Source organism: Phytophthora cinnamomi, assembly GCF_018691715.1.
Source record: "Phytophthora cinnamomi strain GKB4 chromosome Unknown Contig67, whole genome shotgun sequence".
NCBI lineage: Eukaryota > Oomycota > Peronosporomycetes > Peronosporales > Peronosporaceae > Phytophthora > Phytophthora cinnamomi.
The window spans coordinates 415,111-442,673 of record NW_027151000.1 but is presented as its reverse complement, the minus strand read 5'-3'; the positions used below and the strand labels follow the sequence as shown (position 1 = coordinate 442,673).

Genomic DNA, 27,563 nt, shown 5'->3' with positions numbered 1-27,563 from the left:
ACCAGGCGAGAGCGAGAGCAGCGCATCGGCTTCAGCACCGGAGACCATGACGTTCGTCGTCCCTTCACTCGTGGTGCTCGTGGCGACGACGCTGCAAATTGTCAACGCCCACACGTGGATCGACTGCCTTGACACAGACCGATCCAAGCTCTACGACCAAAGCGCCTCGTACATCTTCGGTGGTGCTGCCGGCAACGGATTCTGTGGCGGGTATGGTGCGGGCTACCCCGGCCGAGGAGTTGCCGGTATTGGCACGGAATTCACGTACAAACTGCTGCGAAACGAGTTCGAGGCCGGCGCGCCAGTGTGCGGGGCCGTCGGAGATAACACGTACAAGGACTGGCGGAAGAGACTGTCGGTCACAGCAGGCCAACCCGCGTACTTCGCCTATTTGCCTAATGGACACATTGTGAAGGACAAGAAGGGCGTCGGAACTCAGCACGGCGTCTACTGGACTGGGAAGGTGGGAACCTCGCTCACGTCCACTCACGAGATCAAAAACGAGAACCTGGTGGACGGCCACACACTGAACTACGACGACGGCAATTGCGGAGAGACATTCGACTTCAATGGGAATCCGAGTCACCGTGCAGGCGACGGCAAGCCTTGTATCGGTTCGTTCGTTGTGCCGGCGGGCACTGCTCCCGGGATCTACAAAATGGTGTGGTTCTGGACGTTCTGGCTGGACAACCAGGCCGCGTACGTGGATCAAGCGATGGCAAAAGGGTACTTCGGCGCTGCGTATTCAACGTGTTTCGAGGTGGAAGTGACGTCAAGTGGTAGCGTCGCCAACACCGCAGCTCCGAACGCAACCGCAAAAGCCTCGGGTGGACCTGCTGCTCCTGCTACACCTGCTGCAGCTACGCCTGTTACTGCTACTGGTACACCTGCTGATGCTACGCCAAACACTGATAAAACCCCGGAAGCGAGCACGGCGGCCATTTACAAAGCTCGTGTTGCGGCTGAATTCGCAAGATTAAAAGGTGGTGGCAGTAGCCTGGCCAGTGTCCACGCTGCGGGTTCGAGCAGCGGGTCGCTCGACCTCGCCGAGGTGACGGTCGGAAGCACGACGGATGAAAGCAAGAAGTCGGGCAAAATTGAAGCAGTGGACACTCTGACATCGAACAGCGCAGTGCGTCAAGGTTCGAGTGCGTTGAGCGCTGCGATAGCGCTGGTATCAGGTACCTTCGTGGCTACCCTTCTCCTTTAGGCTCCCAAAGCGGGACACCACACAAGTCATTTGTGTATGCTGTAACGTGTTATCGCGTATCGATGTGAAAATGTCATGAGCGTAGTCTATGTCTTCCGTTCGCTGCTCGTCTCTACTTCTTCTTACTCCTCTAACAAACGTGCGATCGGGCGAGAAACCAGCACGCGGAAATTTGTGTTGGATAGCGACAGCCAGCGCGTTTCTTCAGTCTCACCTTTGCGAAGTAGGTGTCGGTCCGTCTTCGGGTCGTAGCGAACAACCACCGCCTCCGTTTCCTCCTCCAAGTCCACGTTATAGCGCTTCACTACAGACACGAGCGGGTCACCGAAGTGGCGATTATCAAAGAGTCGAACGCGGCACCCACGCACAAGCTCATCTCCCCAACAAACGTGTTGGCTTGCATTAAAGTAGCGGATCCGCTGGTTTGGGCGCAGAGTCTGCGGGTCATTTCCACAATTGGTTGCCTCCCGCTCCGTGCCTCGACCGCTATTGAGTTCATCAGGGTCTCTATCACTGCTCGTGTACACACCTTTGCCTTGCATCTCGTTACGGAGAAAATTCCCCTTCCACGACTCCCCTGAAGACCAATAGTACGTCCCACAACCATGCATGAAGCCGTCTTTCCACTCGCCTACATAGCGAATGACTCGCTTGATGTCGGTACCGCGTCCTACAGCCATTAGGTATTTTTCTTCAGGCACCCAAAGCGTGCCGAAGCCATGCGGGATCAGAACTCCATTTTCATTGACGCCATCTCCGTCGTATTTGCTGCCATCCTCATACCGTTTAACAATTTGTCGAGCCCTCCAGGCAGCAAGCTCAGCTTGTTCCTGCTCCTCTCTCTCCCTAGCTGCTTGAGCGTCCAAAATGCTAACCACTTTGGCCTTCTCGCCTCGAATGAATTCCCGTTTAGCCTGACGAAAGGCAGAGCGTTCGTCGAGGAATCGACTTTCCAGCACTCTCCACCCGGTTTCGACGCCGTGGTTATCTTCGCCCTCTCGATTGTGCTGCGCTACTTGAAACAAAGCACCAGTCTCTTGACCGCAAGCCATGAGCAAGGCACCCGCTGCTGCTTCTTCCGACAATTTCTTCCCGTCGTGAGATGTCCGGCCTGCTTTCGTGCGCACACGGTCGATAGCTACTTGTTTGTACGGGAACTCGGGCCATTGCAAGCGCGAATCCTCGTTAGCGTGGAGTGGCCGAAGCGGGTCGAACTCAAACGTTAAAGCTCCTGAACTGTCCAAGGTCGACTTATACATGTCGACGGAGAGAGTCCGACGATTGCGTTGAGTAGTAAGTCCGTTTCCTCTAGCTGCAAATAGTGCCAAAATGGCAAGTTGTGTTCCGCGCAGCCAGACAGCAGAGGAACAACAGGCAATAACCAAAACATGGAGAACGATGAATACCCATGGAGCAACCAAACCAACCTGGTCTCGAGTCTAGACCTCTTAGAGGAAGAGGTTTTGCGCGAGGCCAGCAAGCACGGGCCGCAGTGGAACCGAGACAAACACCTCCTTGTTGAGGGCGAGCCAGCAGCAACAGTACCGAGGTTTAGCGACCACTTCATCAATAAATCACCTTGTTCATTGGAGCTCACAATTCGTGTTACGCGCACGTGTTCAATTCAGGGAAGTCTCAAGGATCTCCCCGCGAAAGCCTGTAATAGTGCCTAAAACTTCGGGACGTCGCAGACCGAGCACGAGTCGAGGTGGTGATCGTAGCGCCAACAATGCAGAGGAAGAAAATGAATCGAAGAGGGAATTACAGGTGTGGGTAGTATCTCAAAACGATTGAGTACATGCCACAAGTACTAACCATGCTCTTGTGTACGTTGTTTTGATTTCACGCGATATCATAGCTCGAAAATGAACGACTTCAGAATGAAATCGCGCAATGGCGACGTGAGGTGGAGCACGCTCGTGACGAGAAACTCGAATTGGAGGCGTCGTTCCGACGACTAGATCAGGAAATTGGCAATGGATACCACCTCGCAGAGCGCAAAGAGAAGGAGATACGAATCGCTGAACTTGTGACAAAGAACCAAAAGGTTGGGATGCAGAACACTTTTGATGGTATGAAATTGCACGGGCTAATGAACATTTTACGTTTAGATGTCACAACTGCTGGAGCGCGAGTTGCAGAGTCTCGACGCAGTTCGACGAGCGCACACAGAGCTGCAAACCGAGAACCGAAAACTGACTGAGCAAGTCACAGTGCTCAACCAGGTACTCGACAGTGTGGAAACGAAACACGCAGAGCTTTCAGACTCCCACGCCACCCTAACTGCAAGTTACGAGGCGGCTCAAACAACGATCGAGACACTTCAGTGCGAGGTACACGTTTTGCAAGACAAGTTGTCCGCCTCTGACCAGCATGTACAGGTCGTCGCCGAGTATGAAGAGAAGATTCAGCACTGGGAACGCATTTGTCGTGAGCTAGAGCTAAAATACGAGCACAAGGCACAGAAATTTACACAGCTGCAGAAAATCGCAAGTGCGTCACAACAAGAAGCTCAACGAGCATTGGATCGTCAGGAGGAATTGGAGCAGGAGGTACGCAAAGTCCACGACCAAATGATTCAAACAAACGCCGCCATGAGGACGATGGAAGCTAAGCTAGAAACCAACTTGAAGTCCGCGCAGCACAGTGGCAGTCAGGAATCGGTACGAAAGCATGGAATTATTGAATGTGTTCTCTCGCTATGCTGATCGTCGTAGCATGGTAAATGTTTATCTTTTGTGGTAGCTTCATCGCCGGATTCGACACTTGGAAGGAGAATTGTTGCAGAAAAGCAGAGCGAACGCCGACCTCATGCAGTCTTGCAACCATCTACTTGGCTCGCAGAAGCGATCAGGTACTAACAAAACAGCACTATCAAGCAGAAACAATCACGCCATGGCATCTCGCGTGGCTAAACTGACCACACGAATTGCATCCTTGACGGATAAGCTGCGCAGTACGGAGGAAGCTCGGTGAGTGTGGAAATGCCTCAACACACTGAACATTATACTAACACTGACTTCTAAACGTTTTTACAACAGTGATCGAAAAAGTCGGAGTGTGGATGTGCTCATGCAGGCATTTCCGTTCTTGTTGCATCGGTTGGATGCTCTACAGGACCAATTTGCTGCTGCTGTCGAGTCCAACGACATTATCAAAAACGCTCTGGAACAAATACAAGATCCTCCGGTTGCAATGTCCAGCCATACCGCAGTAAGCCACACTGGGCCGTGTGTGTGTGGCTCCATGTATCTTCACTTAGCAAGGGACAAGTATTTGATGGAAGCACCATATCCCATTGACTTGCTCGCCGACCAAACTGGAGCCCAGGCGCTCGGTGGATACACAGAATCTACAACTACGTTCACTGGTGCAAGAAAGAAAAAGTTTTCCCCATTCCGAGTCACGTGCAGTAATTTGAAACTGAAAGACAACCAGCAGGAGGAAGGAAGCGATGACCAGATAGACCAACTTGTTCTGCTTGCTGCAGATTCAAGCGATGTTAGTGGTGCTTCATACTTGAATCGGAGCAAGATAAACGCCTTCCTAGAAGTGATTCAAAGCGGAGCAGCTCGGAATAAGTTCAAGACACTCGTAATTGGCAAGTTAGCTGAGTGTCTGAATAAATTGCGTGAACTAGTTCACCGATCGGCGTCAGAGTCTGCAGAACAGCAGGCATCAATCCAAGTTCTACAGCGGGAGGTAGCAGATTTTCAGCAAAAGTTGAAATTCACCGATACCAGTGACAGCAGGAACGGCCTCGAACATGGAAATGCATCAATAAAATCACCCCAAGACTCCGACAGAACTCGCCAATTTCTGCTGAGGGTGGTCGACGTATACACCGAGAAGCAACAGGAAGACGACCAGCGCCAGATGACGTTCCTCACCCAGCCGCTATCTAGCGACATGCTCATTACTGCGGCACATACTAGCCACAACGCGAACAACAAAGTTTCTGATGACCGGTTGAATCTAACCGACTGTGGACTGCAAGATGACGATATCGGCCAGCTATTGTTGAAAGTCGTGGTAAGTGGTGTACGGTTCCGCGAGATAAATCTTGATTCGAATCACTTGACGGATGCTGGAGCGCAACATATTGCGGAGTTTTTGGAGAAGTCCCCTACAAGCGTTCGCGTGGTGAGTCTCACAGGCAACAAACGTATTACGAGGCGAGGTATTGACTTGATCAAGCGAGGTTTACTGAGGCATCAGCGCGTGCAGCGAGTTGAAGAGGATGGACACGAATCAGAGAATGTGGTGGTTTTGAGTGGCTTCGCTCTTGGACACGATTTTGACGTAAGCGGAAGCGCTACGGAAGTTCTTCGCGTTGCGCTTCCCATTCCAATTCATGGAGAATTGAAGGCAACAACGAGCGAAGACATTGATGCGATGACTGAGAAGCTCCGCCAAATTGGCTTTAGATACAATATTCGGCAGCCATCAGCGTCTTCGCGCCAACGAACCACTGCATACAGCAGTAAAACTCGTGGTACAAACAGTCAGAACCAACCTTATCCTCGAGGCCCTGTGGCTTCATCAACCATGAACTCCAACAGGAGAGCCTCCCTTCCCAGCAGCAGTCTTAGCAAGAGAGGACCCGCTCCTACCAGCACTGAGACCAGTACTAGCAGGAGGAGATCCCTTCCTGCTGTCAGCACGAACAGAACCATTGTCAACTCTCAACGTCAGCAAATAAAGCAACAGCAAGATCTTCGGTTCCAATCCCTAGAGGCTGCGATTCGACGAGCGTCAGCACCGCAACTGCGTCAAAATAGGTCACGGTCGTCATCGACAACGATTGATTCCCGCCCACCTCCCAGTCGAGGGACCGTCAGCAGCAGCAACAAACGTACTTTCGGCCAAACGCACATCAATACGATCAGAGGATTGAGGCGGTAACAAAATTACGCTAACAGGGTGCACGGTTCCTTTTTTTAAAATGAAAAAATAAGGATGAAAACGTAGTCGAGTCAAACGTTGAATAGCCACCATCAGAATCATCTGAGCTTGCCTTGGCTTCCGGTCCTTCGGTAAAAACTGAGGTTGGTGCATCTGGCGATGAAGTTGCTTGTGCAAGAGATTCATCTGTTGAGCTTGCATTCTGTAGTATCGGTGATGTACTATGCCAGACTTCAAGTTCGATCGAAGTCGCGTACGGCGTTGATTTGCACTGGGATTTTGTGCGAAAAACACTCTTGTTTTCTACTGAGAAAGGGGAAATTGTGTTTCGGGTCCGTTATTCTCAGGATTTTGGATCCAGAGTTAACGGGGGCAGTCACTCTAACCCAAAACACTCCATTTCTTATGTTAAAACCCAATTCTCACGTTATCACAAAATTCCTCAAATGATTGACTCCCACCTACTTCGAAATAATTTCAAAGACAACGCGACAAACTATTAGCACTACATCAAATCATTGATTTTCCCGAACTTCACCAGCATGTGCGCTTACAACAACACCACAGCAGCAACGAGTGCGCACATGAAAACTGGCCAAGACTGGAAATGTGATGCCTTCAGCGAAAGGCTTGTCTCGGCATTTGCGGACGCGCTTGTTGTCGACGAGGACCACGCTGCAGAGGCTGATTCCTTGGATGTTGATGCCGAGTCGTAAGATACTTCTGTGTCGATAGCGAAGCTATCCGAACCGACCTCTGCTTCACTGCTACCCGAGCTGCTTGAGCTGTTAGCTGAAGATGACGCGCTTCCTGATGTCGAAGAACTCGTGCTGTTCGAGTTCTCGTTTGAATTCGAATTGCTGCTGGATATTGAAGAACCCGCGCTGTTTGGGCTATTATTTGAAGATGATGCACTGCTGGAACCTGAAGAACTTATGCTGGCAGGGTGAACGGTCCCTATGTCGTCCTCATCGCCACCAAAGGACGAAAGTGTAGTCGATTTGAACACTGAATAGCCACCGTCAGATTCATCTGAGCTTGTCTTGATTTCCGGTGCTTCGGTAAAAACTGAGGTTGATGTATCTGGCGATGGAGTTGCCTGGGCATGAGATTCGTTTGTTGTGCTTGCAGTTGTTTCTGCCTCTTCAGTAGAAGTCGTGATGGGAGTATCTGATGAAGTACTTGACTGGGAAGGAGATTCGTTTGATTTTGCAATCGTTTCCGGATCTGACGTCTCTGGAGAAGCAATCGTTTGCGCAGGTGGGTCAGTCAAGGGAGCTTCCGTCACCGCTATCGTCGGTGCGGGAGTGGTCGGGGTGGGTGCTGGTGTCGGAGCTGGTGTAGGCAATGGCGTAGGGGGCGATGCACTTGTCACTGGAGTGGCTATGATTTCTTGGGGAGTGCTAGTCGTTGATATTGGGGTGGCCGTGGTAACTTGAGGAGCGCTGGTTGTCGAGACTGGGGCGTTCGTGATGGCAGTAGGGTCTGCATCCGCCGCAGCACCGGTCGCATCAACCTGACCCCATGAGCTAACAGGGGCAGCGGTCGTTGCCGGTGGCGCCATAGTGGTGGCCATCGGGGTTGCCGTTGTACCAACTGGAGTCGCTGTTATCACTTCTGGGGCCGAAGTGGCCGATACCGGGGTGTACGTACTAGGCGCTGCTGTCGTAACCTGCGGCACAGAAGTGGTTGGTTGCGAAGCACTCGTACTGGGCGTCGATGTCGCCGCCGTTGAACTGCCGCCGCTTCCAGAGACTACTTCCACCTCGAAACACGTCGAGTAGGCGGCACCAAAGTACCCGCGAGCTTGGGATTGATCCACGTACGAAGCCTCGTTGTCGAGCCAAAAAGTCCAGTACCACACCATGCTGTAGATACCTGCAGTAGTGCCTGTCGGAACCACGAAAGACCCAATGCAAGGTTTGCCGTCACCCGCTCGCCCGCCTGGGTTCCCGTTGTAATCGTACGATTCGCCACAGTTGCCGTCGTCAAAGTTCATGGTATACCCGTCCATGAGGTTCTCCTGCGTCATGTCCAGCGTCGACGTGAGCGACGTACCCGCCTGGCCCGTCCAGTAGATGCCGTGCTGCGTGCCGATTGCCTTCTTGTCCTTGACGATATGTCCGTTCGGCAGGTATGCGAAGTAGACCGTCACGCCGGGCGCGACCGAGATCCGTTTGCGCCAGTCCGTGCTGGTGTACGTGTCGGCGTCCACAGCCTCGCATACGGGGGTGCCCGCCTCGACCTCGTTCTCCAGCATCTTGAACGTGTACTCCGTTCCGATATCGGTGTCGCCGCGACCTGGGTACCCTGCTCCATAGCCGTCGCAGAATCCGTTGCCCCCGGAGCCGCCGTAGATGTAGGACGCGCTCTGGTCGTAGATTTTGGTACGGTTGGTGTCGAAGCAGTCGATCCACGAGTGGGCCGACACGACGGCCACCGTCGCCAAAACCACCGACACCCTCGTCACCGACCTCATCTTGAAAGGCGAAGCGTGTCAACTTGTCCTCGGAATTCCGTCGATGCGCGTGGCGGCCGACCCTTTGCAGAATACAGTAGCGTTGTGCTGCCGAAGCTGCAGAGGAGACCAAGGAGAGCGTGAGACTGGCTCGGGCAGAGCGGACTGCAAATGATACGGCGGCTTGTCCTCGTGCTCCAGCTGTCCCGCAGGCATCGCACCCGTAATAGAGACTTGCTAACACGGTCGTGTTAGTCGACGCGGCCAGGTGTCTTTCGTGACCCCAGGCGGCTCAAGAATGGGCGGAAGCTCGCGCCCGACAGGCACGCGCTCGGTTTCCCGGATTCCGGCAAGCGCTGGCATTTGCACAACGTTTAGCTGACTAACGCAATGACGGAACCATTCTAGTTGAACGAATAACCACAACGCTACATACAAGTTACATTTTTCACGGTCTAAGGACAGCACATCTATTGAGCTAAGGGCAAGACACCTCGAGCCACAGGCTGCAGGCAGCAGATACTTTCGCCGCGGCCTGGCTTTTACAGCGTTCCGATAGATCGCCAGCTGGGAAACGTGAAGCTGGTCAACTGAGACTTGCCTGGTCTGGTCCGGCAAGCTGCATGGAATGGTGCTTGGGAAGACTGAACCGGATCATATCATAGCAGCGCTCCGAACAGCAACGCGAAGCCCAGGGCCACCCACCGCCCGCAGCTCTCGACGGAGACGGCCGAGCTCTCTTTGGTGGATGCGGTGGCGCCGTCCACCGATCTTGAGGAGGAGGACCCTGAAGTGACCACCATCGCCGGCGACGACGGGCCCTCCTGACCGACCTGGCCGGCGTCGGCAGCGGAGCCCATCGAGGCAGAGCCCGCTGAGGCCGAGTCATCACTGCTGGAGCTGGTAGAGTTGGTGTTGTTGGTGCTGCTGTTGGTCGGACGCTTTGTGATCAAGCCGCTTTTGACGTACTTTGCCGGCGGGAAATCTTCGCCGTCGCTGCCGTCCACAGGCTCAGGCGCAACGGTTCCAACTACAGAGATATCGATTTTCGCGGCGGGCGTCTTCGGCTTAATTGCCGGACTTTCCGGCACAGGCGCTGCCGCGCCGACAATCGGGTGGGCCGTCGATGCCGTCTTAGCTGCCGGAACTGGTGCTGGTGTCGGTGCAGGGGTCGGCGCGGGGGTCGGTGCCGGGGTAGGAGCTGGCGTCGGTGCCGGAGTCGGTGCCGGTGTAGGAGCGGGTGTCGGTGGCGGGGTCGGTGGCGGGGTCGGTGCCGGGGTCGGTGGCGGGGTCGGTGCCGGGGTAGGAGCTGGTGTTGGTGCCGGTGCTGGTGTCGGTGCTGGTGCCGCGCCACCACTTGTCACCTCTACCTGGAAGCAGGTCGAGTATGCAGCGCCAAAGTATCCCTTGGCCTGGGCCTGGTCGATGTATGCACCTTGATCGTCGAGCCAAAACGTCCAATACCACACCATGTTGTAGATTCCCGGGGCGGTGCCAGCTGGAATGACAAACGACCCGATACACGGTTTGCCATCGCCTGCACGGTGACTCGGATTCCCATTATAGTCGTACGTCTCGCCGCAGTTTCCATCGTCGTAGTTCATCGTGTGGCCATCGACCAGGTGTTCGGGCTTCATATCCAGCGTAGACGTGAGCGAGGTTCCTGGCTGGCCGGTCCAGTAGACGCCGTGCTGAGTACCGACAGCCTTCTTGTCCTTCACAATGTGTCCATTAGGCAGATACGCGAAGTATGCAGTCTGACCAGGAGTAACTGAGAGTCGCTTCCGCCAGTCCGAGTACGAGTTGGGGTCAACGCTTTGGCAGACCTGTGTGCCGGTCTCCACCACGTTTTTCAGCATTTTGTACGTGTACTCCGTGCCGATACTGGTGTCACCGCGGCCGGGGTAGCCTGCTCCATAGCCGCCGCAGAATCCGTTGCCGCCTGCACCACCAAAAATGTACGACGCGCTCTGATCGTAGAGTTTGGACCGGTCCGTGTCGAGGCAGTCGATCCAGGTGTGCGCCTCGGCATTCCGCGTTACCACTGATGCTAAGAGAGGCAGCAAGGCCATCGTGGATGAGACGACGGACACCATTTTGCTGCTGGCGGTATCGCAGCCTAGCGAAGCGTGCCCACGACTCGAGATTTTGGAGAGTGTCGCCGAGCTTGTTTTCTCTCCACATGACGGAGGGGCAGCAACACGTTTTACTGTTTGAACCAACTTGGGCTGGTCTGGTTTGTCGGAACGGCACAGAGAAGGACTGAGAGCGGAAGAAAAGCTGGGCACGGTTCTCTCTCTGCAACCGACATGCACCAGGACAAACTGATCGGCGAAATTTTGCCGCCCCAAGCGCTGGCAAAGCCTCGGATCTCCCCATGACTTATGGTCGTCTTCCGGCCGGCTCTTGCCTTTGCATTGACAAGTTGCTAAAGCAAGCGGCCTAAGGTCAGCTGGGACTTGAGAAGCGACCCACGCTTGGCTCTGCTGCAAACGAAGGCTGCCGTGCACTGCACACATACATACATGGCTTCGGACCGGACACTGCTGCCCGGATCACTTTCAGGGCAACCCGCGTCTGTCTTCTAGCCACGCGCGCTCGAGGCTACACGTTCAACCACGAAATAATCGCGCGGCGTTGGACCTGATCGGAGCTCCCACCGAAAGCTTGCACAAAGCTACACTCTAACTCCAGTCCTGGTATTCGTTTTGTATATGGGAAGCCATCTAACACTACGCTGTAGATATACACATCTCCATCGGCGAAATACTGTTACCGGTACATGCACATATGCCACGAGAGACACGTCACGCACTTCAACAACGTCCAGGCCTAACCTGGCCTGCAATCGGCCAGCTCATTGTATATTCACAACTTAGGAACGCATACGCCGACGACAAACCGAACTTGTAGACCCTGACTTCGGCGCTGTTGGCGTCTCTGGAATGGGTGTTGTAGGAGCAGATGTCACAACCGGCGATGGAGTCTCTACTTGGGCTACCGGTACCTCTGCAGGCGGCGCTGGCGTTGTCTCGGGAGCTGTAGGCGCCAGCGTCACTTCTGGGGCCGCAGGCACCTCTGCCGGCGGAGCCTCAGGAACTGCAGGCACCGGCGTCATTTCCGGGACTGCCGGTGTTGCTGCCGGCGGGGCCTCAGGAGCCGTCGGCGCTGTTGTTGGCTCAGGGACAGCTGCCGGCGGCGCAGCCGCAACAATGGGCGGTGCTGCCGCAACAATGGCCGGCGTGGCTGCCGGTGGAGGACCTTGTACTATCGGAGCAGCTTCAGCCCCAACAAGACCCTGGGTTTGGTCGTACGGCGCTACTGTCCCGGGCTGTTGCACTGTGGACGTATTGCCGCCATTGTCGGCCGTCACTTCAACGTCAAAGCAGGTCGAGTACGCGGCGCCGAAGTACCCCTTTGCCATCTCCTGGTCCTTATACGCGCCCTGGTTGTCCAGCCAGAACGTCCAATACCACACCATGCTGTAGATACCCGGAACAGTGCCTGCCGGCACAACGAACGAACCGATACAAGGCTTGCCGTCGCCTGCACGGTGACTCGGATTCCCATTGTAGTCGTACGTCTCTCCACAATTGCCGTCGTCGTAGTCCATCGTGTGTCCGTCCAACAAGTTCTCGGGCTTCATATCGAGCGTGGACTTGAGAGATGTGCCGACCTGGCCTGTCCAGTAGACACCGTGCTGAGTGCCGACGCCCTTCTTGTCCTTCACGATGTGTCCATTAGGCAAATAGGCGAAGTACGCTGTCTGTCCTGGCGCCACCGACAACCGCTTGCGCCAATCCGCGTATGTGTTGGTGCCTACATCCTCGCAAACGGGGGCACCGGCTTCGACGTCGTTCTTCAGCACCTTGTGCGTGTATTCCGTGCCGATACTGGTGTCACCTCGACCCGGGTACCCTGCGCCGTAGCCTGCGCAGAATCCGTTGCCACCGGCTCCGCCGAAAATGTACGAGGCGCTTTGGTCGTAGAGTTTGGAGCGATCGGTGTCAAAGCAGTCGATCCACGTGTGCGCCTCGGCCAAATGCCGAGCGACCGACAGCAGAAGCAGCGGCACAATGGCCGTCCTGGATGAGACTACGGAGACCATGCTTCCCTGTGAGCTCTACTTGGTGAATCGGAGACTGCCGGCTCTTTGGCCCCAGGCGATTGGAGCCGCCAACCTCGTTCGTGTTGTGGAGCCGGAACGGCACGAGGTTTACGGTAGGCTACCGCTCTCGACGATAGCAGCGCGGCCAAGGAAGGGCCCAGGAACGAAAGCCATGCTGGGCATCCACGACTCGAGCGCCCAGTGGTTGAACGAGGAGAGGCTGATCGGGATCGGCGCACAGTGCGATCGTTGATTGCCATGACACTCGCAACTTCATCGCGACGACCTCCGTCCGCAACGTTGGAGGCCTCAAACGCACTCGTAGCGTTGAAAGGACACTTGTGCATTTGTGCGAACGACAAGCTGGTGTAGACGAACGTGAGGCGGGATTTTCACCAAGGAAGGCGTCATGTTTGCAAACAACCTCGGACAGCAGGCCTGCCTGATTAAGATGCGCGGCCATCGTTGACGCACCATCTGCTTCCGACTGTGAACCTGCGTGTTCTGGTCCAGAACACGTCGCAGCGTTCGCCTCGCGGGGCCTGGACTCGGATCACCGGACAGAACGGCACCAAGAGACATCACATGCACGAACACCAAAACACCACTGCGTTTGCAACAAAGGATGGATTATTGTCGGTGGCAAGACCACCAAAATGCACACACACGCCATTGTCTCTTCACCTCGCAGCCCTATTGCCGCCCCAAACAGCAGCGAGTAGTAACGTCCGCAGCGTGAAACAGCAGGTCGAGCCTAGGATTCTGTCCTGAATAATGGCGGCCAAGTCCAGCAACAACTTAGCCCATGTGGACCGAGACGGGCTTGCCCATCTTGCCCATGACGACGAGGTGGTCGAAGTGGCCGGCCAGAGCCTCCGAGAACGTGGGCAGCACGGTGTACTTGATCTTGTACTTCTTGCACACGTCGATGATGATCGGCGCGATAGCGGGGTAGTGGTACTGCGAGACGCCGGGGAAGAGGTGGTGGGTCACCTGGTAGTTGAGCGCGCCCGTGAGGAACGTCGTGAGGAACGAGCCGTGGCCGTAGTCCACCGACGACTTGACCTGCGAGACGGCCCACTCGTCATCGATAGCGGTAACCTCCTCGTCACCGCCCGGGTACTCGCAGGCCGTGGAGACGTGGCTGACCTGGAAGTTGAAGGCCAGGTACCAGCCCGTCATGAACTCGGCCAGGAGGAAGACGCCCCAGAAGCGAGACGAGTCCACCTGCAGCACGACCAGCGGGATGTAGATGCGGTAGAACGCCCAGAAGGCCTTGGACAGGATCATCTCGACCCAGTCGCCGACCGAGTGCGGGTTCACGCGCAGCGGGCCGTTCGTGAGCGAGATGAATGTCTCGAAGATGTCCTGCACGCGGAACTTGAGGCCGAGCACGCCGTACAGCGGCGGCAGGTACAGGTGCTGGAACTTGTAGATGGGCAGCAGCACCTGGCGGTACACAATGCGGCGCACGTCGCTCTTGAAGTCCACCGGGAGGTCGGGGTCCGCGCCAGCCACGTTCGTGTAGATGTGGTGGCCGACCACGTGCTGGTTGAGCCACGACACCATGTTGGCGCCGGCGACCCAGTCCATCGCGAGGCGTCCAATGAGTCTCCAGCCCGTGGGGCTGCTGGTGATGGCGGCGTGCGACGCGTCGTGCATCACGTGGAGCAGCGGCAGCGCCTGGCACACGCCGAAGAGCGCACCCCAGGCGTAGTGGGCGTAGATGTTGTCCGAGAGCAGCTGATTCATGCCCAGGTACGAGATGGCGCCGAGCACGGCGACGATCATCATGCGCCACATGCCCGAGTACGGGCTGCGCGGGTCCAGCTTGTTGTCCTTGAAGTACTGGTGCACGCGCTCGCAGCACTCCTTGTAGAACCCCGTGTCGGGCTTGTACTGCGGGAACTCGGAGCCGCCCACGAGCTTGCCCACGGCGTACTTGGCCAGGATCTTGTCGGCGCGGTTGGAGAAGGGGTGGTACGAGTCGAACGTGTCGGTGCACTCGCGGCCAGAGTGCAGCAGCACGAGCTCGCGGCCGCCAGGGTGACGGTCCGCCCATTCTGGTGGTGCGAACAATAGCAGCAGCAGGAGCAGGAGCAGCAAATAACTGTCAGGTCATTGCAATAGGTACCTCATGATGAATTGGAAGGAACGCACCGGTGACGTCGTAGACGACGCCGCGGATGATGACCCAGGCGCTCTTGGCCGTGTTGTGCTTGGCCACGTCCTGCCACGTGAAGGTGGCGTCCTTGTCGGCCGCGGCGGCGGCAGCAGCGCCCTTGCGCTGGTGCAGGCCCTCTGCAGGACGAACGACACAGACAGAGGAGAGGGTGAGTGGAGGTGGAGCGGAGGCACTTGTAGGGACACAGACGGCGCACACCGTTGGCGCTCACGGCCTTGTCGGTCTCGATGGGGGCCATGGCAGCTCTTGTTCGTCAATGGGTGGGTGACGGCCGGCGCGCAGGAGAGGAGATTCCGTCGGTGCTTCCTGGCGTGGGAGCGAATCGAACAGTGATGTCATCTGCGCCTGTCGAGCTCCGCTACGCGGGCCATCCACCTGAGAAAGCAGATGCTATGATATGATGGTGTTTACGCAGGGAATATGAAAATGAAGGCTTTCAGAACATAAACTCGTGAAGCTGAAGCGGCGTTTGGACGGGGTAAAGAAAGATGAAGGATTTGGGTGTGCCACATGACAGCTCGCTGCTGGAAGATCGCCCTGAGGAAAACGTGTGGCTCTCCGCATGGGCACATCTCTTTGTAGCCAAAGTTGGCGAGAGGCCCTCAGCCCTCCGCTCTTAGCAATCGGCGCTGATAGCGACGGCGTCCTCGGCTAGAAGTGGCTGCACGCTCGGGTCTGGGGCCCAGCAGATCATCGTTGCATTGCATGGAGGACACCTGGGGCCCAAGGCTGCCGAGTGTGGTGCCGATTCTGATGGTCTGCACGGTCGGACAGAGACCCGGCCGGGAGCCGCGGATTTAGGTGCGTTTTTATTAGGACTGTTAATTCGCGGTACACAGTACCACAAGTACGTCAGCACGGCGCTGCTCAGAGCTTGATGCGGATATGCGCGTGCTGCAGCACCGAGGCGAGCACGCAGACCGCCAGCATGTAGAGCAGCAGCACTGCGGACGCCCCGCCGGTGCTGGTGTTGATGGTGTGCATGCTCAGGTTCACGGCGCCTGTTATCAGGTTGGCCTGTAGTCAAGGCGCAGTTGCAAGTCAACGCAACGCTGTGCTGGCGAGGATGGATAACTACGATCTGGCTTACCACGATGAAGACGAAGAGCTGGTTGTGGTTGATGCCCTGGTACAGCAGTGGCACACTGGGACGCATGCTGTGCAGCATATTCGACAAAGATTGTGCCCATGTTAGAGGGAGGTTTTGTGTACTACCGTAGATACAGACCGAGGGACCACATACCAGACAGTTTGGATCGCGCAGTAGAGCGCCAGCAGAGTGGTCGACTCGGCCACAACCCACAACAAATACGACAAGTTCAACTGTAGACAAAAAGCATGAGCTCGTGAGATGCTGGTTGTTCAGGATCAAGGCGAATGAGAGGCGAAAACATACCATACGACGTGAAGGACGTGCAACAAGCCGCACGGAGAGGAACGTTAAGGCCCACAGGAGACCGGCCACGATAAAGAGGGAGACCACCAGCCACCTCATGTTGCGGTGCAGTTTCGCCCCGTTGGAGTCCATGTAGCCGAATATGCATTCACCCGCGTAGACAGAAAGCAAGTAGAGCGAGGTGTAGCCTGGGTGGAGGATATACGACAGCAAACAACATTAGCCCACTCATTCTGCTAGGCACTTGTAGACTATTGCCGATCGCATTGGAATTAAATCAACTCACCTGCCAAACTGAGGATTCCTTCGCGGTTCTGACTCAACAAATTGTCCCGAGGTTCATTCAGGATATAATCTTCACCGCCGAATTGGGACAGAAACACCTGGTAGCCTGCCAAAGCATGCCATAGATCAACAGTCAGAATAGGTGCCAGAGGATAACAACGTCGACACGTAAACTGCATACCACAAGCAATGAGAACCGCCACGGCGGGGCCCGAAGCCCATTTGCCGAAAGCGCGAAAGAAAGAGTACACCAGGTACACTCCTGCTAGCGTGAAGTAGAAGTTCCAATGCACGCCGTACTCGGACACGTGCTCCTAATCGCATCAAATAGCATTCATATATCGCAGCTACACATCTCTGGAAATATAGTCTCCTACCTGGTAGTTGACGCCCTTGACTGTCAGAAACCGCGCGACCCCAAACACGAGGACTAGTACAATGGGTCGAAGGAAAGCATATAGCTTCTGAACAAAGCTTTGTGTTGGTTTGCCGTCCGATTGAGCTCTGCGTAGACAAAGAATTTAGATATCCACGTAGACCCTTCTGCAAGAACTTCAATACGTACCTCTTCGTGCCAACAACACGACGAGCTTGACGCGCAGGCGCTGACACAATCGCCGACGACACGATAAATGCGCCAACTCCAATATCCATCTACACCCACATAAAGGTAAGTGTTCACGGCTAATAGCACAATTGGCGACAACACGCTGCTGCCTTACCACACTGAAGCCATAATTCTCCGTCTTGGCAAAACGGCGAGGAAAGACCGTAAAGTCAACCCCCAGAATTGCGAAGCACCTGCATCGTCACAACCACACAGAAGTAAGCATTGGCGCCAACACTAAAACAACATCTTCACAACGCACGTCGATAGCATAATTTGTGCGCGAAAGTTGGTTAGGAAGGGCAGTTCCTTCTCGAGCAGCTGATTCATCTTCTCCTTCCTGCAGTGCTTGTGAATGTATTCCTTGGCGTGGAACCAGGACAGCGCACTCAGCGTGGCCGCCAGCGAGTACACCACCGCCAGCAGCGGCACTGCATACTCGGCAAAGGTGAAGCCGATCATCGTGGGCACGACGGTCACTGCAAACTCCAGCAGGATCGTCGCCATCAAGTTCTAAAGCGGATATTGCACCATCAGTTCACCAATTCCGCCCCAAATACCCCCACAACGGGTCTAGCACTCACCAAGTTGCCGACGCCCAATTGCCGGATGCCCACGACCTCCAGCAGCAGCATGAGCTCCGAATAGAGCCATAAGCTCCCCTGGCACGACGTAACAACGCTGCGTTTTAGTGTCTCCCGGCTCGAGTTCTCGCCCGTTGGCGGCCGTTCTTGCGCGACAGCGACTGCAATCGTCTACGCACTGGTGCTATGGCGAACACGAGGAAGACCTCGCGCGCGCTGGTGCCCTGGAGGCCGGCCACGAAGGCCTCCTTGGCGAGCTTGTAGTCCTCGTCCATCGTGATTATAACTGCGGCTTCATTTGCAACCAATCAAAAGGCGACAAAACGGACATTCGACCAATCACCGACTGGCAGGAGGGGCACTTTGGCATCGAGATGACTGGTACGAATGGCAATCTGCCTGCGGGCGACGCACGCCTCGCCGCGGCGCTCTGCGGCCTCCAGAGACTCGGTTTCTGCATATACAACACAAGGTTGGGCTGCTGCTGACGGTGGTGCTGCTGTGGCGCGATCCAGACTACAAGGAGGAGCAGGCCATGGAGGTGGAGGCCCTCGAGGCCATCTACATGGACGACTTCACCAGTGCGTGGGCGGTTTGCTGCATTGCAGCGCTATACTGGCTGTAGTGTCGGTTGAATTGACTATTGGTGGGTGGGTGCTGTGGTTGCAGAGCTGTCGGACGAGCCGCTGACGTACCAGGTGCACGTGGTGCCCAACCAGGACGGCGAGAACAACTTCGGTGCGTTTTGGGGCCCTGGTGCAATGGATTTCAGGACGTAGAGTTGTGACTCATGAGGTGGCGACTGGCCGGATTGGGGTGCTGCTTGTTGCAGTTGCATTGCTGTTGAAGGCGGAGATCCCGGAGACGTATCCGGACGTGGAGCCGAAGGTTGGTTTTGTGATCTTGATGGGGTGAAGTGATGCAAGGGATGGTTGCAATGGCTGGTGTGATGCTGAAGCTGAAGCTGTGATGCTGCTGTTGTCGAGTAGATTGAGGTTATCGTGAAGAAGGGTCTGGCCGACAGCCAGGTGAAGGAGATCAAGCAGTTGCTGGTTCAGCAGGTCGAGGAGAACATGGGCATGGCCATGATGTACACGCTGAGTGAGGCGGTGCGGGAATATTTAGTGGAGAACAACCGGGAGGGAAATGTACGCTTGCTGTTGCTGTTGCGGTGGTTCGTGCTGGCTGTGGTACTGAATCTGGCGAATCTGCTGTTGACACATGGACAGGATGGATCGGAGCACCAGGAAATGCTGCGTCGCATGGAGCTCAAGAAGAAGAAGGAGGAGAAGGTGGAGGCGGACAAACTAGAGAAGGTAAGGAAGAGGCGAAGCAGACGCAGTAGTGCAAAACGAATCTCCCTTCAGCTGCTAACGTCGCGACTGATCCGGACAGGCGAACGCAGACGCGGAGGATGAGCGGCGCGAGTTCCACGGTAAGAGCTCTGTTTGTTTGCTCACTAGTGTGGCAAGAATATGCTCGCCCTTGTGCTTGACCTCGTTCTAACTGCTTGTGGTTTCTGACGCATTGCAGGCACGCCCGTGACAGTTGAGTCGTTCGCAGCGTGGAAGGAGAAGTTCGAGGCCGAGATGCGCGGGACGCAGAAGGCCTCGCTCAAGGACGAAGCCACGGCCAAACTCACAGGTACGACCTCGTACAGTACACGCAACAGCACGCACGCGCTCGAAACGCCGAGAACTAGAAACCGTGATCTCCTTGTCTAACGTAACGAATCTCCTCATAAATCGCAGGCCGTCAGCTGTGGAACAAGGGTCTGGTAACGGAGGACAGCGCCGAAGAGGCCGAGGCCGAAGCCGAAGGTGAGGATGCCGCCGAGCATGACGGCGAGGGCGATGAGCAGCAGCAGGACGACGACGACCAGAAGTAGGCACCTACATGTAGCCATGTCCAACTGCAACGTAGCCATATGCTTCAGTAGAGGTTCCGTATGCGTCCCTGCAGGTCCGCAGCTGCGCGACTCATCCAGCTAAAAATACCTTGCGCCTTGTATGGAACAGCCAGTGTTGAATAAGATCGACTGCCAAGAGATGGCCATCCCGCTGTCGCTGGTGTCCGCCGCGGCGTCGGCCAGAGCGGCCGCAGCACCGCCAGACGCGGAACCAGTGGATACGAGCGCGTGTTGCCAGTGCTGCGAGGTGGCGTGCCACCGCTTCCGGCCGGCCAAGCCCTGCACCGTCAGTAAAAAACAAAAAAAATGCTCGACAGCCGTTTCTTGTTTTTATCGAAAATTATTATTTTAATTTTTGGATATGGCTACACTTTGACTTGATCATGTTGCAGTTCTGCCGCGCGCTGGTGTGCCAGTTCTGCTCGTGCGGCGACGAGCCCCACGTGCTGTGCAAGGGCTGCCAGCCGCAGGTGCGCGGCGCGCAACCGGCCTTCTCGCTCCGGCAGCTGCTGTGGCGCTTCAAGGTGCTGCCCTTCGGCTGCCGCGGAGAGAAGTGGCTCTTCCTGGTGCGCAAGCGCCCGGCCGGCGTGACGCCCACGGACCTCTCGGGCGACGAGTTCCAGTGGCTCGTGCACCAGCTGCCCAGGCAGCGCAGACTGCAGGGGGCGCACTTGGAGCAGAAACGGACGCTGGACAGGGTGGGCTGGCTGGCTTTCGATGTAGAGAGGAGAAGGCGGAGGCTGATAGCTTTTCGTTATTGTTAATGTTGCTGTTGCTGCAGGACATTGACCGCACCTTTCAGCAGCTGCAGACCAGGATGGCCAACAACAAGCGGCCCAACTTCCTGGTCAAGTCGCAGAACTCGTCGTCGGAGTTTATGGCCTGGAAGTCCAGTACACATCAGCTACTGAGTGTGTTCATGATTCTCAAGCCGCAGATCGGATACTGCCAGGTTGGAAAACTTGTTGTTTTATTGCTTCGTAGTTTGTTGTTGCTCAGGGTGAGTGTATCGACCTGGGCAGGGCATGACGTCGGTGGCGGCGGTGCTGGTGCAGGAGTCGAAGATGAACAGCGAAATTGCGTTTCGTCTGTTCCTGGCACTCACAGAGAAATACAGGCTGGACGATGTCTACCGGCCCGATATGAAAGATGTCAACCTCCGCTATTTCCAACTCGACGAGGCACTGCGTCTGCATCTTCCAAGACTACATGCCCACTTGTCAGACCGGGATATTCACCCGTCAACCTACGCATCTTGGTGAGCGTGCCGATCTTTTGGACGATTCTGTTAACTATCTATCTGTCATGACGACTAACCTAACTCGTCGTGCAGTTGGATTCTCACGTTGTTCACAGAGTCCCGGCTGTTCCCGCACCGTTACGTTATCGCGTTCCTTGATTTGTTTTTTGAGTTTGGCTGGAAGGTGTTTTTCCAGACGTGTTTGGCTATCTTCAGCTCTATCGAGGTAAATGTGGCGTTTGGCTCGATGCGTTCATTCAGTTGCTAATGGGATGTTTATGTGCACAGGCTTCACTGTTACGCCGATCAACATCCGGAGAAATCTTTGCCTACCTATCCAAGGTCACTTGGTTCCACAGACACAAGGTAGTGTGATTGAACTGCCTTTTGCTTCCACCCCTGTGCATGGTCTAATTACCAACGTTCTCTACATCAGAGCGATCGTGATCTCGAACGATTCTTCGCGACGGCGAGGGCATTTAATGTACGCTGACTAATCCATTGTGGGGATATCGTCGAAGCCTACGATCTCATCTTCTTCAATGCTAGCAGATTTCAAGCTCATTCCTGGTTGTGTTGCAAGGCGAATACTCCACTGAGGCGAGCATGAGTATGAACGAGTATGATTAATTGGGGCGAAGCCCCCCTATAATCATGGACTCTGTTTTATGGATTTGTGTGTGGTACATTACTCTGATTTACATTCTGATTTACGTTTTTACGAAGGGACTTATCAGTTTTGAGAATGGGTTAGGTGTACAATTTAGAATTTTGTCTACTTGAGGCCGTTTTTTGCAAAAAAAAACTCTGTTTACGAACATTGTGGAGTGGGACACTTTGCTGAAAATGTTGTACGCTGAACCGTAGACAGTGACCAAATGGCGTTAACGCAAGGTTCGAAGTTAATAAACAGGATAAAACGCCTTGACTATAGGGGTCCGCGGAAATGGCTTAAATCGCTAAGTTTAGCGCAATTGACGGTCTGTTAAGACCGCTTAATAGGACCTGATTTAGCGAAAAAAACTGCAATCCTTAATATATCTCGTAAAAACGGCGCAGCGTAAGAAGTAGGTGTAAAAAGTCTGCGGCTGCTGCGAGCGGCGCCGTCATGGACGCTGGGCACTACGACTGAGTGCAACCTGCTCCAGGGAGGAGAGGTTGCGGCGGAGTACTGCCTGTGCGTGTAGTAGTAGTAAACGTGGTCTCGCGTTCATTACGCTAGTTAAGAGTCAACTTATTGAGCCTCCTGGCTAGTGTAGCGTTCGCATACGTCAGATCTCTCTCTCCTGAAGGTGTGTAGGTGAGGAGGGACTGGATAAGTCGTCTCCAATTCCTTCGGGTCTTGTGCGTGACAGCGTAATAGATAAATATCGGCAGCTCGTCGAAGGTGGCAGTTGTCGGGAAGGGTTCGGAGGTCGGCATCGAGGACCACAGGGAGCGTGGTGCGTTGACCGCCGCGGAACCTGCGGCTTTGGCTTGGCGCGAAGTATGCCTGTGCGTGTAGGCCTGCCATTCCCACCCCAACAGCACCCTGCATCAGCGAATGATTAGACCCATTAGAGAATGGTATATGGCTTGAGCGACGAGAGTAACTCGATAGCAGCCGTGGTAGTTCCCCAGTGCTGTTGCGTCACGCGACACCGTATCACGCTACAACCACATATTACAAAACAGGCACCGCTAAGCTGTTCGCTGCCCCCTCGTTTGACAGACCGTTGTGAGATTGGGTTTTGACTGCGGAGTGGAGCCACCGGACCGAGGTCTAACGCCGTCGAGAGTTTGAGAGAAGATGACCGAGGTCTCCTATTGGCTACTCACATTTACCGCGCCAGTGACAGAAAGCTAGTTAGTGACTGTGAGGCTCGGCGGGCCCTAATAAATTCTCGCCGAGCTCTCCAGATAGTCATAGTGGATACACCTTTTGCCTCCTATTAGGAATCCGGACTTATGACGAAGGCTCGTCCGGTTGTAGGATTAGACCGAAGGCTCGGTCTATATTAGATATTTGTATAGACATTAGGGATTAGTTATAGTCGAGGCCTCACCGCCTCTAACTATTAAATCAGAGCAGAATATTCCCCCCAAGCCATCAGGGTCAAGTCCGTCTACGGTAAGTCTAGCTAGCTTAGCTGTAGGGTCTGGATACGCTCGGCCGACGCGGGGTATGTCTGCCGGTGAGCTTAAGGTACATTGACCGAGAGTTCGCCCTGGAAAGGCCAAGAGTGGATAGTGGCCGAGTGTTGGGAGGTAGAGAGTCCTCCCTGTACGTTTGTACGTTGACCTGGGTGCGTGGCGTGCCCCCCAGTGTATTTGACTCTTTGGCCGAGGTTTCACCTCGGCGCCCCTGTCAAAGGCCTTGACCGGCCCGGTACCCTTCCTTTCTGAGGGACCACAGTGGGTTTAGCGCGAAAGCGTTTATATTTACGCACCCCAGCCGTTGCTTGTGGCTGGCGGTGCCTGTGTGTGGGCTCTACCTACCTGACCGATACTTCAACACAAGGCATATTTCCAGCCCGGTGTAAGGGATCGGACCAGGTCTTCAGGTTTAATCCCAACAATCTTCGCCGACCTTTCGCGGGAAGCGTGTGTTGTTGGTAGGACTCGTCCCATTTGTCGAGGCTGAGGGACGAGGACTCGTAAAATCGTGAATTCCTACACGACAACTGGTGCCGCGACCCGGGACTGGTGTGACCGAGTGTTTGTTGTTACGGTCTGTGTAGGTATTGCCCCTTAACGAGCATTGAGGAAAGAAGAAGAAGAAAAGAGAAGAGAACAAGAACAAGAAGAACAAGATGGCGAACTGATCCAAGTCAGCGGTACCAGCAACGCCGGCAAAGTCGACGCGCGGACCCACCGAGTACTCGTCAACCGTCGCTAGCGACTTGACGTCTCGGTTGTCGGTGATCACCGAACGGTCGGTCAGCTTCGAAGAGTCGGTGGATGAATATTCCGACGCCAAGGATGGAATGATGGACTATGATGACCTGGAAGAGAAGTCATCTGCAGCGATGCAGGAGACGGACGACCAGGAAGACGCGATGTTGTCCGCGGGACACAGCGGGGTTCCCCGCTCGCTCTCGCGAAACCTCGTCGAAGAATTTGATGAAGTGGCGGAGCCGGACCACGCCTACGGCAACTATTAGGACGGCACCGAGGGCTGGAAAGCCCTGGTGCAGGTTACTAAGGGTCCTCAAGTTGCCCAAGGCAACCGACCGCCGATGAATGGCAGCACTCCAGCTGCAAACAAGGTGCTTGGACGAGTGTTCAAGCAGATGATGGAAGAAAGCGAGTGGATGCAGCAATACTCGCCCAAGTCGGTCCGACAGGCCATTTGGGTGGAGCTGAAAGGCGAGCTGGCTTGGCCAGTGAACTCTATTAGCACCACTCAGGTGGCCGAGGACACGGTGTCACTCTTACGGGCTATGGGGTGCGAGCCCCAAACTCACCCGTCGGACGCCGCAATCCGCGACTGGCCCCCCGCCATTGCTGACCGTGAGCTCCAGAAGTGGAAGCGCAAGCTTCGTCTGAGCTTTGGCGCCACAGACATCGGCCTGGCTGGCCAAACCAAGGCCTCGGCGGAGCAGGAGGAGGACGACCCGTCGAAAGTCCCACTCCCACAGACGCCTCATGCAACGGGGTTACACGTACAAGTGGCTACAAGCTACTTGTGAATTTAACAGATATGATATCTGTTAAAAGTTTTAGATACTTCCTCACCTTGGTGTAAGTCACACCAATGGATATATTGAAGTGGGTCACCACAATGAGTGGTCCACACCTACCCAAGATCCTATTGGTAGAAAGAAGCATCTTTCTACCAATTAGAGACGTGCATATTAGCGGGGCTCTGACAGCCAGCCGCTGTCAATCCCTTTCATAGATGATAAACAGTTTTTAGCAGATTTAGGAGGAAGATCAATTTACAAACAATACAGTTCTCATTTTACCTTAAACTAGCTACTTGGAGTCTTATCTGATTTAAATTATATTTGTGTATTCAAATATAATTAACCTAAGTAATTACTAAGTACTTACGCTTCCTCATACACGTAGCGCGACGTGTAAGCTAAAGTAGTGAGTCAAGTTAGACCCACTACACCTGATAGCACTTTGTAGTCCGTCCAACAACCGACTGCTTGACGTTCGTACGCGGTGTACGAACGCGGAGCCGAGAACCACATGAGCACGGAGGTGCCCATGGAGAGCTCCAACACGCCTGCAACGCATGTTGCACGCGCTGACTGCCCCCACCTGTCTGACCCAGAGTGGGAAGCCATCCAACGACTGTCAACAGTCATTGGAGAAGCGGCGATAGCTACGATGCTGCGTACGCTATCGCCGACGGAGCAACATGGTGTTGCTCTGGGGTTCATCATGAAGGAGCAGCGTGATGCTGCTTCCTCAGTGACGGCGTCGTCAGGGACGACACCGCGTGCTCAATCATTGAAATTGAGCGTAAGCAATTACGTGGGAAGAGAGGGCGAGCCTCTCCTCCGGTGGCTTGTCGAACTCGACACAGCCATAGCGGCTCGACGTATCGTCGACCCGCTGTCGAAGGTCGCGTTCGCCATGTCCTGCCTTGGCGGACGCGCAAGGAGTTGGGCGTATGGGCGCCGACTCTCCGATCCTACGTGCTTCAGCACGTACGAAGTATTCAAAGAGGAGCTCAAACAAGCGTTTGAGCCCCCGCAAAATGAGTTCCGGTCGAGGGCGGAGTTCCTCGACCTTCAGCAGGGTAAGCATGACGTCCATGCTTACGCGCAGCGTGCACGATACTTGGTCTCAAATATCGTCCCTAATCCAATTGACGAGGCGACTAAGGTCGTCACGTTCATGAAGGGACTGAGAGATGGGCCCGTGAAGACCTATCTCTTCCGAGAGTACCCGAGTACTCTCGAAGCTGCGATTACTCCCGCAATGCACGAAGAGTTTAGCCTGCGGCAGGCTAAACTCCATGCAAATGTACCGAGGCCGCTACCGCGCCCGGTAGTGAGAACGGGAGGTCCGGAACCAATGGACCTCTCGAACGCAACAACTGCTGGTTACCAGCAGCAGGGAGGTAACGTGCGATGCTTCCGTTGCGGAAGGATCGGTCACTTTGCACGGGAGTGCACAGCTCCCATGCCCCCTGGAAGTGGCCGTCGTGGCGATGTTAGGCATCGCCGCGGACCAACAAAAAACGCGAACATCCAGTAGGCGCGGGGCGCCCTACTGGTAATGCAGTCACGCGTGCCGACATCGGGCACGCGACACTGAGGACTGCAGCCCCCAGTGAGACTAGCTCTCGCTGCAAGAAACAAGATGACAGGCCGAACCTAGTCATCTTGAAGGTTTACTCGAAGAGAGCGAGTGACTCTCTTCGAGCTTTGGTAGATTCAGGCGCGTCGAACAACTTTGTTCGACTACGAAGCCTGCCAAGACTTGACTTCGAGGAGGTAAATGTACCTTGAAGTCTTCTGGAGGTACGACTGGCAACAGGTGCCATCATGAAGACTGAGAAGCGCGTCGTGAACGTGCGCTTCTCGTACAAACAACGAGTGTTTGTCGAACACTTTATCGTCTTGGATCTGGACGATTAGTTCGACGTTGTTATGGGCATGAGCCGGTGATAGACTGGAAGAAGCGCACGCTCGTGCGCTTCGGCCGCGACAGCGGAACAGAGAGCGATGGCCCTGTTACCGCAGCGCACGCACCAGCAGGTGCGAGCGGCTCACCAGTCGAGACAGCGCTTAGTGCTGCTGTCCCGGAGTGCTCAGGAAGTGCGCGAGGGCGCGTACAAGTGAGACCAACGTCGGCAAGGCTGCCGACGTCAGAAGAAAAAGACGTACTGGTTCCGGGAACCAATATCCACGTTCAAGCGTGTAAGGGACAGTCCCTGACCCGAAGAAGTCAGGTCGACAACGACGCGTCGGCTCCGGGAGTCGACGCACCGTCGGTGATGAGGGGCTCCGCCAATAACTGGCGTCGAGGTGACAAAGGCGTGTCAACTCCGGGAGTTGACGCTACAAACAGTGCGGACGGTTGCAAACGTACCACACTGACGCAGTTTGCATGCTGTCGTGCAGCCGGGCTGCATGACGAAGCACCATGCGATCAAGCCAGGCTGGATATCGCGCGCCCGCAGACAGGGTTTGCCGGCGAACAACTGTCCACGGCCGGGCCGGGATCAGAAGAACAACAAGAAGACGGCGCAAGCGGAGAACGCTGCGCAAGTCTCGGTCCGGGACCGAGACGTACCAAGAGCAGTCTGCTGGGCAGACTGAGGCGGTGACGCCGGATGTCGAGACGCTAAGCGTCTTGACGCGCACAGATGCTGGATTCCAGTAGATGGAACTCGCTAATCCTCCGACGACGGCGTCGGAGTTGACTTCGCTTCCAGTCACGAGCTGGAAGCGCTTCACGCGCGACTTGCACGATGGACGCATCGAACAGGTCTGCGTTCTTTCGATCAGCGAAAGAACGGAGATCGAGAGCGAAGAGCTGAGACAGCTCTTCATGGGAAGTACCACTGAGAGTGAAGACACTCTCTGTGCGAAGACGAAGCGAGAGCGCTTCGAGGAACAAGGTTGGGACTCGCTGAAGTCGAGTCCCTATTACGAATTGTTGAGGGAGTACAAAGACGTACTCCCGGAAGAGATTCCTGCGGAGCTTCCGCAGGATAAGGGCATTCAGCACG

General features: G+C 55.2%; 9 protein-coding genes across 9 annotated transcripts; 3 read left to right on the top strand and 6 right to left on the bottom strand.

Annotated features, from left to right (window-relative positions):
* Positions 1-46: 46 nt before the first annotated feature.
* Positions 47-7,065, top strand: IUM83_09419 (uncharacterized protein; the record flags this gene model as incomplete). Its single annotated transcript, XM_067933860.1, has 6 exons — positions 47-1,132; positions 3,069-3,257; positions 3,322-3,873; positions 3,956-4,182; positions 4,252-4,423; positions 6,892-7,065. 6 exons carry the CDS (start codon positions 47-49, stop codon positions 7,063-7,065), a joined length of 2,400 nt encoding a protein of 799 aa, XP_067786537.1.
* On the bottom strand, positions 1,333-2,469 carry IUM83_09420 (glycoside hydrolase; the record flags this gene model as incomplete). The annotated part of the gene is made up of 1 exon (XM_067933861.1): positions 1,333-2,469. One exon carries the CDS (start codon positions 2,467-2,469, stop codon positions 1,333-1,335), a length of 1,137 nt encoding a protein of 378 aa, XP_067786632.1.
* A 702-nt stretch (positions 7,066-7,767) lies between the features above and the next one.
* Positions 7,768-8,594, bottom strand: IUM83_09418 (WRKY transcription factor 19; the record flags this gene model as incomplete). The annotated part of the gene is made up of 2 exons (XM_067933859.1): positions 7,768-7,870; positions 7,942-8,594. The coding sequence occupies 2 exons, from the start codon at positions 8,592-8,594 to the stop codon at positions 7,768-7,770; spliced, it is 756 nt and encodes a 251-aa protein (XP_067786591.1).
* A 638-nt stretch (positions 8,595-9,232) lies between these two features.
* Positions 9,233-10,669, bottom strand: IUM83_09417 (Regulator of telomere elongation helicase 1; the record flags this gene model as incomplete). The annotated part of the gene is made up of 1 exon (XM_067933858.1): positions 9,233-10,669. The coding sequence occupies one exon, from the start codon at positions 10,667-10,669 to the stop codon at positions 9,233-9,235; it is 1,437 nt and encodes a 478-aa protein (XP_067786539.1).
* A 779-nt stretch (positions 10,670-11,448) lies between these two features.
* Positions 11,449-12,681, bottom strand: IUM83_09416 (uncharacterized protein; the record flags this gene model as incomplete). The annotated part of the gene is made up of 1 exon (XM_067933857.1): positions 11,449-12,681. The coding sequence occupies one exon, from the start codon at positions 12,679-12,681 to the stop codon at positions 11,449-11,451; it is 1,233 nt and encodes a 410-aa protein (XP_067786538.1).
* A 798-nt stretch (positions 12,682-13,479) lies between these two features.
* IUM83_09415 (Delta(5) fatty acid desaturase) lies at positions 13,480-15,104 on the bottom strand (the record flags this gene model as incomplete). Its single annotated transcript, XM_067933856.1, has 3 exons — positions 13,480-14,744; positions 14,842-14,982; positions 15,065-15,104. The coding sequence occupies 3 exons, from the start codon at positions 15,102-15,104 to the stop codon at positions 13,480-13,482; spliced, it is 1,446 nt and encodes a 481-aa protein (XP_067786593.1).
* Positions 15,105-15,733: 629 nt separating this feature from the next.
* On the bottom strand, positions 15,734-18,013 carry IUM83_09414 (putative GPI-anchored wall transfer protein 1; the record flags this gene model as incomplete). The annotated part of the gene is made up of 12 exons (XM_067933855.1): positions 15,734-15,883; positions 15,957-16,023; positions 16,110-16,189; positions 16,263-16,450; positions 16,549-16,653; positions 16,729-16,861; positions 16,925-17,051; positions 17,113-17,201; positions 17,270-17,348; positions 17,417-17,667; positions 17,739-17,816; positions 17,918-18,013. 12 exons carry the CDS (start codon positions 18,011-18,013, stop codon positions 15,734-15,736), a joined length of 1,443 nt encoding a protein of 480 aa, XP_067786592.1.
* A 99-nt stretch (positions 18,014-18,112) lies between these two features.
* Positions 18,113-19,626, top strand: IUM83_09413 (RWD domain-containing protein 1; the record flags this gene model as incomplete). The annotated part of the gene is made up of 9 exons (XM_067933854.1): positions 18,113-18,119; positions 18,254-18,319; positions 18,408-18,476; positions 18,571-18,626; positions 18,728-18,886; positions 18,968-19,054; positions 19,134-19,173; positions 19,272-19,382; positions 19,490-19,626. 9 exons carry the CDS (start codon positions 18,113-18,115, stop codon positions 19,624-19,626), a joined length of 732 nt encoding a protein of 243 aa, XP_067786541.1.
* A 160-nt stretch (positions 19,627-19,786) lies between these two features.
* Positions 19,787-21,517, top strand: IUM83_09412 (uncharacterized protein; the record flags this gene model as incomplete). Its single annotated transcript, XM_067933853.1, has 8 exons — positions 19,787-19,933; positions 20,040-20,345; positions 20,429-20,599; positions 20,670-20,905; positions 20,981-21,113; positions 21,176-21,253; positions 21,324-21,371; positions 21,440-21,517. The coding sequence occupies 8 exons, from the start codon at positions 19,787-19,789 to the stop codon at positions 21,515-21,517; spliced, it is 1,197 nt and encodes a 398-aa protein (XP_067786540.1).
* Positions 21,518-27,563: the final 6,046 nt, after the last annotated feature.